At 43.9% G+C, this 9,350-nt stretch overlaps 1 protein-coding gene across 3 annotated transcripts; it reads right to left on the reverse strand.

Moving 5' to 3' along the window:
• Positions 1–322: 322 nt before the first annotated feature.
• TLR2 (toll like receptor 2) lies at positions 323–7,753 on the reverse strand. 3 transcript variants are annotated; one of them, XM_059697798.1, is made up of 2 exons: positions 7,349–7,753; positions 323–2,709 (listed from the first exon to the last, which is right to left on the reverse strand). In XM_059697798.1, the coding sequence occupies exons 1-2, from the start codon at positions 7,741–7,743 to the stop codon at positions 342–344; spliced, it is 2,763 nt and encodes a 920-aa protein (XP_059553781.1). In that variant the 5' UTR covers positions 7,744–7,753; the 3' UTR covers positions 323–341. The 3 variants fall into 3 exon arrangements, with proteins under 3 accessions (XP_059553781.1, XP_059553783.1, XP_059553782.1); XM_059697800.1 differs by lacking the exon at positions 7,349–7,753 and adding an exon at positions 6,928–6,948; XM_059697799.1 differs by lacking the exon at positions 7,349–7,753 and adding an exon at positions 3,738–3,969.
• Positions 7,754–9,350: the final 1,597 nt, after the last annotated feature.

Below are 9,350 nucleotides of genomic sequence, written 5' to 3' on the forward strand. Positions count from 1 at the left end.
CTGCTATATATACATGTGTCAGAATGGACTTAGTTACAGCTAGTGATATAAAGATCACTACCAGCCTGGCCAGCGTGGCTCAGTGGTTGATTGTTGACCTATGAACTAGGAGGTCAAAGTTCAATTCCCAGTTAGGGCACAAACCGGGGTTGCGGGCTCCATCCCCAGTGGTGGTGGGGGCGAGGGAGGGAGGGGAGCGTGCATGAGGCAGCCGATCAATGATTTTCTCTCATCATTGATGTTTCTATCTCTCCCTCTCCCTTCCTCTCTTAAATCAATAAAAATACATTTTAAAAAATAAAGACCACCACCAGTCCAAGACTGGCCTTCAATGAAGGATCTTAGGACTTTATTGCAGTTCTCAAGTTTAACCAGAACCCCTCCTGCTGGGTTTCATCAGTGGGCCACTCCAGGTAGGTCTTGGTGTTCATGATCTTGCGCAGCTTGCAGAAACGCTGGGGGATTGCCTTCTTCTCCAGCGGCTCCAGCAGAACGAGAATGGCGGCATCGTTGTTCTCATCAAAGAGGCGGAAATGCGAGAAGTCCAGTTCGTACTTGCACCACTCGCTCTTCACAAAGTTCTCGGAAAGCACGAAGATGGTTTTGTGGCTCTTTTCGATGGAGTCAATGATGTTGTCAATAATCCATTTGCCAGGAACAAAGTCCCGCTTATGAAGACAGAGCTTAAAGGGAGGGTTGAAGTGCTCCAGCTCCTGGACCATCAGGTTCTCCACCCAGTGGGAATCCTGCTCACTGTAAGACACAAAGGCGTCATAACAGAGGTCCCTCTGGGGGGCTCGCTTGGGCTTCCTTTTGGCCTGGAGCCAGGCCCACATCATTTTCATGTACCACAGGCCGTGGAAACGGTGGCACAGAACCCCGGCGAGCAGGATCAGCAGGAAAAGGGCACAGCATACGGCAGACACCAGAGCCACCCTGTGGCACTCAGAAGCCGAGAGATGAGTGTCCTGCACCCGCTGGCCCCGCACATGGGATGGAGAGTCACACAGGTAGTTCTCTGGCCAGTCGATCAGGACTTGGGCCAGTGCTGGCTGCCCCTGAGTGAAGGACAGGAATTCACAGGAACAGATGAAATTGTTGCTGCCAGCTTCCAACGTCTTCAGTTTTTGAAAAGAATCAAGTTGCTCCTTAGAGAAAGTATTTATTGTATTTCTGCTGATTCTCATGACTAGTAACATGGGGAAGGAGGAAGCATCTGGTAGAGTCTTCAACTTATTTCCGGAAATATAAAGTTCTCTGAGTTGTGGCATCGTCAACGAAAACGAACTGAGGCTGTTGTTGCTAACATCTAAAATTTCCAGTTTCTGAGGAATGCATTTGGTTAAACTCTGTATTCTTGTACTGGATAAGTTCAAACATGTCATCTTTTCTGGCCACTGGCAAGTTTTAGATATAGGATGGAAATTATTCTTACTGATATCAAGGTTAGTCAGACTTTTCAGAGTAAGCAAAGTTTCTCCGGTTTGTTCTAACGATCTCAAATGATTCTGCCTTAAAATTAAGGTTTGCAGGGAGGGCCAGGCATACTCACAGGCTGCATTTTTCAACGAGTTTTCAACTAATAAGTTGCCACTCAGGTCCAAATATTCCAATGATTTTAAGTGTTGCGAGAGTAAACAAGGAACTAGGAAAACCTTACTGTTTTCTATTGTGATTCTTTTAACTGTTCCAGTAAGTGAATATAAACTCCTCAGATCATAAAATGAGTAAAAATGTGGAATATACAACCTCCGTATTGTTAATGTCTCTATTTTACTTACATCTTTATTTGTGTCCATAGCAGGGTCAAAATCACCAAGTCCATCAAGGGTGCAGCTATCAAACTCCACATCTAATATGTCAGAACCATAATTCAACAGTTTCACCATTTCATTAAAACTTTCATCCGTGATTTCCACATTTCTAAAGGTGAACTTTTTAATTGTCTTGGTTTCATTGGTGGATACTTTTGAAAAACGGAAAGTGCCCAAACGAGTATCTCTCAGTTCCAAGTGTTCCAAGGAACTTACAAGATCTACAAAAATCTCCGGCAAGAAAGCAGGCTGCTTCATATGAAGGATCAGGTGGCTGATGTTCTGAATCACCTTCAAACTGTTTGGCCCATACTTCTGGAGATTGGAAGCATCAATCTCAAGTTCCTTCAGAACAGTTAGCCCAACAAAATCCTTTTCCTGAATTTCAGTGAAGTGGTAACTGTGTCCTACTTTTAGGATTCGCAAGTTGGTGAGATGAGAAAAAAGAGATGTTTTCCCGAGTGTTTTGTAAGGGTTTCCCAGTAAGTTTAAGAAGTTCAAGGAAGTCAGGGGCCTGAACCAGGAGGCTGATAAATTAGGTAAGAGATTATAGGATAAATCCAAATGTTCAAGGCTCCCCAGGGAGAAAAAGGAATCTTCCTCTATCGTGTCAATGTTATTGGATCCCAGCCTCAGAGCCTTGAGGTTCACACACCCCCGCAGGTCGCTGTTGCTGACATAGGTGATCTTGTTGTTCGACAGGTCGAGGCTCTTCATAGTTGCCATGAGCCCTGAGGGGATGGAGATTAAAGATCTGGAGTGGCCATCGCAGATCCCAGGGGGGTCACAAGTCAGAGAAGAAGCCTGATCAGGGGCCCCTTCCTTGAACAGGCTGATGACGGTCCCCAAGACCCACAGTGTCCACAAGGCATGTGGCATGGTCCCGTGATTCAACCTACAAATAAATAAAAGAGGCTCAAGTGAGTGAGTGTGTTTGAGAGCATATTGTATACATTTACCATGCATTGAGCAACCTTGCTGAACTAACTTAGTAATTCCATGGTTTGTAGGTCTAAAAAAACATTTTCCTATGTATACAATCATATCACCAGCTAGACTAGGTGATGGGTTTATTTCCTTTTTCCAATCCTTATACCTTTATTTCATTACTGAATGTTGAATTTATCAAATTCTTTTTTTTCTCCCTGTATCTATTGAGATAATAACATGAATTTCCTCCTTTACCCTGTTAATAAACACTGGTGATTACATTAATCAATTTCAGTCTTAAGATAATTTTGCATTTTTGGAATAAACCCCAATTAGTCTGGATGTATTAAACTTTTTATATATTTCTGGATTTTATTTACCAATATTTTGTTTAGAATCTCTGCATCTACATTCAGAAGTTAAATTACCCTATAAATTTTCTTTCCTTTAGAACTCAATAAGGCCACCTTTGAGCCTGCAGTTTTTGTTGTTCTTGTTTATTCGTTTATTTTGTGTGTGTTTTGTGTGTGTGTGTGAAATACATTAAACTTATTTAACAGCTATGGAATTATTCAGATTTTCTTTTTCTTCTTCTGTCAGTTTTGGTACATTGTGTTTTTCAAGATTTTATTGTTGTTTTTAAATTTTCAAAGTTTCTGACAGTTACTAATAATGTCCTCTTATTATTTGTCTGCAGGACCTATAATGAATTCCCCTATTTTATTCCTTAGATGAGTTACTTGTGCCTGGTTTTTTGAATTATCTTGCAATTTTGAATTATTTTATTGGCATTTTCAAAAAAAAACAACTTCTCACTTTATAGATCCCCTATTTTCTATTTCATGAATTTCTACCCTTATATTACTGTTTCCTTACTTCTGCTTCCTCTAGATTTTACTCTTCTTATTCTAATTTCTTGAGGAACATATTTGCTCATTAATTTTCAGCCATTCGTCATTTCTCATATACCCATTTAAGGTCATCAATTTTCACCTAAGCATTGGTTTAGCTGTATCCTCCATGTCTCATTCTCTTCTGTTCTTCCCATGTTTTAGTCTTTTCAAGTTCCAGTCTAGATATTTTCTTCTGAAAAAATTTTCTAGTTTATTATTCTTTCTTTGGCTGTGTTTAATCTACTGTTAAATCCATCCACTGCTTTTAACTTCTTTGGTCATTGCAATTTTCATCTTTATAATTTCTATTTGGTTCTTTTTCTCATCTGCTATGTTATTTTTTATAGTTTCTGATTCTCTGCCAAAACTTTCCGTATTGTCTTCTATCGCTTTGAACACAGTAAGCATACTCTGGTGTGAGCTGCAGCACTTTTGACAGACAGCCTTGAAAGACAGGGAGTAAAGATTAAGGTCAGGGCAGTCATGAATGAGACCGCTAAGGCTGAACGATAGGAGAACAAATCCTCATAGAGATTGTAGCACAGCTTTGATTTGTCTGGATGGCTCAGACAGTCTTAATCTCTGAAAATGAATGAACATGATTTCTGGAATGCTAGTGATCATGGATATCTGCAGAAGCAAAGGATGTTTTTCTAGAAGATAACATCATTTCAGGCCTCAAATGTCTGTCTACAAATTTTCAAAAGGAATTTTCAGTACACAATTAAAAAAACAACAATAATCCAGGTAATAAAGGAAGGAAGGTAATAAATATGAAAAGAGCAGAAACAGGAGACAATAGAAACTAACCCATAAAGACTATTGATCTAGTTTTGTTCCTACGTCTAAAATCAACAGGATCAAGATGAGACGGTTATTACTACTCAGTACTATATTTATTCCATTGTGTTTCTGGTTAATCCGTTATTGAAAAAATCCTCTCAGTATAACTGTACTGGGCAACCAAAATTCCTTTATTTTTTTCCACTTTGTAATACATAGCACAGATCTTAAGAAATATGTATTCGTTTTTGGCTAAGAGTTAAGGTCAAACACAGCTATTTTTAATTTTTCCTGGCCTTGTCTCTTTAAGATGTAAAATTTATAAGAACATAGATCTTGGACTGTTTCATACAAATATTATATGGTACCTAAAGCATGGTGAGTTTTCAACAATAATAATTTTCGATGATGCAAAACCTACAGTTAACACTACAGAACTTGACACTTAAGTTCAGAGTAACTTTTCTCTCCTTTTAGTTCCTCAATACATTACAGCATGGGGCAGAGAACTCAATGGAAGACACTGAGGAAGGAAAAGGCGATAGCTAAAGTTAGACTGTATGGAGTCATATCTAAATGAGGGATGGGGGGCTGGACAAAGTCAAAAATCACCTGCTTGAAGAATTCAGAAAGCAGACAGGGTAGTGAGGAATTATTCATCCAAGACCCAGGGGAGGATGGAAGTCTGAGAAGCCTGGCATTAGAGGCAAATTACGCTGCAGACATCTGCTGACCCAGATTAGGGAGGAACTTGAAGCCCTGTGGCCCACAGTGAAACCACAACCAGATATCCACGTTAGGGCTCGGGCTGCGATGCCTGGGTGAAGAAGGAGCGGAGAAGGGACTCGTGGCCCAGGGCGTGACAGAGAACGGAAAGTAGACTCTCCATAAAGCCAGGTGCAGGGAAAAGGCTTCCGATGCCTTAATGGAACGGGAATCTGAAAAAATCTCTGCCCTCTGACCCAGAGTCCACCTGCCATGTATGCTGGTAGAGGTCCAAATATTAAGATACAATAACTAAAACATTTTCAGAATTGAAGAGAAACAAGTGTTCCCAAATTACAAATGCATATTGAATCCCAACAAAAAGACAAAAAAAAAAAAGTTCTCACCTAGCCCCAAAATGATGGAATAGTACGTTCAAAGGCCTGAGAAAACATACCTGTCAACCTAGACATCTATGCCCATTTAAGTGACCATTCAAAGGCAAAGATGAGATAGATATTTTCAGACATTCACCAACTAAAAGAGAACTGTTATCCAGAGACTCTCTCTGGTTAAAGTACCCCAAAACATATGTTCCTTAGCAATACGGAAAATGAACCTGTGAAGAGTAGGCTGCAAAAAGAAAACTTGAATTTTTAACAAATGCACTCAGAAACTCAGATGTGGCTTTCCAGTATGAGGAAAAAGTAATGTACATTTTAACTGATAATGTGGGGAAAAACTATTTTGACAAGCATACTATTTGGAAGGAGTAAATACAACTTGTATTTATCAAAAGATCTTTATGAGGAGGTCAAACCCAAGATGCCATTTACAATCACTAAAATCAAAACAAGATATTTAGCCAACCAAGCCAAATTGTTTTTTGTTGCTATTATTGTTAATCCTCACTCCCTGAGGATATTTTTTCCATTGAATTTTAGAGAGAAAGAAAGGGAGGGAGGAAAAGAGGGAGGAGAGAGAGAAAGGAACACTGATGTGAGAGAGACACATCAATTGGTTGCCTTCCCCACGTGCCCCCATAGGTGGGGATGGATCCTGCAACCCAGGTAAGTGCCCTGGATGGGAAATTGAACCAGAGACCCTTTGATGCATGGGCCAATGTCCTAACCACTTAGCAACACAGGCCAGGGAAGCCAAGCCATATTCTTTTTTTTAAAAAATGCAAAAACATATTAACTGATAGCTTAGGAACTTCCAAAACATGCTATCGACTTCTGGCATTATAAAAAGTTTAAAGATGCAAATGTTCTCTGCTTAAAACAGGAAGAAACTTAAAATATGGGTGAATAAGTCATTTTCAAAAAGTCACGATGTTTGCTATTTCCTTTTTTTTTTTTTGTCTCTACTTTCAAATCATGGCACCCTACCTAGCAGTTGCTTTTTGGTAAAGATCTGAATTAGTAAAGTTCAGCTGAGACCTTCTGCAAGATTTGAATCATCTCAGATTTGAATCCTCTCTTCCCCAGGAAAACACTTGATCCTGGCTTGCACCTAAGTTCCAAACAAAAGTTCTCATTTGCGGAAGTTGAAGTTGAAAGGGCAACTTCAAAGCATTCTCATTTTAAAAACTCTGTTCACGCGCTCTCTGTGATGTCCTCGTCCTGATTGGACACAATCCTATCTGGGTAACTCAGACACGCTAAGGATGAAAGATCGTGGATGGGGCTTGGAGACCACCCCGGAGCAGAGGCCAGCCCCTGGCAGTTTGGTCCTCGCGGTTAGCAGGCCGCACAGGCACCTGCCCCAGGACGCGCAGGTGCAGCCTCGAAAGCCCTCACCGGGCGGGTCCCTCCCGCTCTGCGGAAAGGGCGCCCAGGCCGTGGGAGGGCGGCCCTTGGGGAGCGTGGAAGCCCCAGCTCGGACCCGGGTCACCGTCCGCCTCGGTCCCCAGAGAGACGGGGCCCAGCGCAAGCCACCCCCGGGGCCTCCGAGGGTGCAAGGGCTCTCGGCCCGTTTCTCTCCGGTGCCCAGTGCCCCCTGCTTCTCCCGAGCCCGACCTCCGCCCGCCTCGCCCGTCCACTGCCCCGCGTGGGGCCGCGCAGCCCGGGGCGCTGGAGCTCGCGGTCCTCCCGGGCCAGGTGCGCTCCTCGCCCCCGATCCCGGCCCAGGTCCCGGGGGCCGCGTCCCCCCGCCGCCCCCGCCCGACGCGGACAGGGAAAGGCTGCGGAGCCCCGGCGCCGCGAGCACGGCCCGACGTACCTGCGGGACGCGGGGCCGCCTCCAAGTCGCGCCTTCCGACCGCCTCCCGAGCCGCTCCGCCTTCGGGCCGCCTCCCGCCCGGACCGCGGGCTCGGGGACGAAGCGAGGGGAGGGCGCGCGGCGGGAACCACCCGTCCGCCCGGGGCGCGCCGCAGCGGGGATGCGGGGAGGCGCCAACCCCGGCCCGCGCGCCCGGCCGCTGCGCCCGTCCTTGACCGCAGCTCCGTCAGGTGACCCGGACCGGGGTGGCGGGGCAGGAAATAGAACCGAAATGCTGGAAGCCCCGTCGTCATGGGATTGCCCGAATCACAGGGGCAGATTTCGCAACCCCTGAGAAGGCTGATCACCCAACCAGTCAGTATTTTCTTGAAGCTTTGCACACCCCAGCCTCCCATTACCCTGAAACACAGCGTCTTTAAACCACTTCTCCATTCTTTTCCATCCTTTGAAGCCGAATTCAAGTTCAGGAATCGTTCTTCCCCGCCTTTCGGTGTTAAAGTAGTTCACCAATCACTAGCCAGATTTTGCAGGCAGAGCAGGTACTTACAGCCCCAGATTCCGGGGTTCCCCCGCCCACACACACACACACCCAGTCTCCCATCCCTAGTCCCTCCCTAGAGATGTGGGAGCCACAGACAGCTGAGGTTTTGAACCTGAGCCCTTCCATCCTTTCCTTGCTCCATTCCACCCCCATTTCTCAAGGTAATTCCAAAAACAGCCCTAGATGGGCTTTCTTCGTTGCCACAGAAACGAGTTTATCCCAGGCAGTGAGGAATGTTTTATAAGGGAAGCAAACCAGTGCCTTTTAAAAAAGTAAACTGCCTTCTTGGGAACAAAGTGCATTTCATGTTCATAATTCCATTTCATCTTCACAAATCAAGATTGGAAGCGGGGGAAGCTTTCTTGCTCCTCGTTTACACACGGGGGAAATGTCAAGCAAATTGTCAATGACAGAACTGAGGTTTGAAGCCAGATTTTTATCCTACATCCAGGTTTTCTCTGTTCCTATTCCACACCCCTGATTCTCATTAAGTTCAAACCGGGGCATGGGTTTTATTCTTCCTTTTGCAGTGAAGCAGAGTCAGCACCAAACATTTAATGCTTGTTGAGGGGTGAATGGAAACTTTCAGAATGTCACTTAGGTCTGGAGGAGGAGAGTATAAACATCTGACATGGCCATTGCAGACACACAGTGGGACAGCAAGGGAGAGTCTGACCAGTGGCTCTGTGCTCTGACTTCCTGCTCTTGCCACACAACTGCTGCCCTCAATTAAACATGGGAACGAAGAAATAATAGTGCATGATTTCCAACCGTGCTGTTGGACAAAACCATGACTGTGCAACTAGTATCATTTTAATATCTATAAGGATGGTCTGGTCTCATCAGGGAGAAAGAATATGAAAAGAAGGCAGAATCACCTTCCATGTTCTTTGGAACTCCTTGGAAAGTATAGGTAAATATCTTAAGAATCAAATCACTGCTAAATCCAATCGCATGGTGTGGCAGTGTGGGTCGGAGGGGTTGCCGATTTCTATGTGAATGGAAAAACTGAGGTCGTAATATGACTCAAACAGAGGGACATGAGCCATGCGACCACTGCCTTCTTTATAAAGCATAACTAGGGTTCAGTGTGTACTAGTCACGGGGTCATAGCCAAGAATTCTGCCACCTTCCTGGCCAGTTTCACTGGTTAACTATTTAAGAAGGAATTCCCCTAATTATGTATGATGATGTCATGGTTTCCTACGGATGTGTAAGTATCTTTTCCAGCCCAGAGATTGCTGTTTTCTTGGCAATTGTATGGAGTATTATATTTGGCCCAAAAAGTTTCTGGATGCAATCCCTGGAAGACTTAGAATTTAGTGTTTACATAAATCTGTGAATACTTTGTTTTTAAAGAATCGTCACATTTAAAATAATTTGGCCTACTAGAGTCAAGGTCACACTTAAAATGTATACTTTATTTATACTTATGACTTTAGGTTGAAAATTTTTTGTTTG

This window comes from Myotis daubentonii, chromosome 5 (genome assembly GCF_963259705.1).
Source record: "Myotis daubentonii chromosome 5, mMyoDau2.1, whole genome shotgun sequence".
Lineage (NCBI taxonomy): Eukaryota > Metazoa > Chordata > Mammalia > Chiroptera > Vespertilionidae > Myotis > Myotis daubentonii.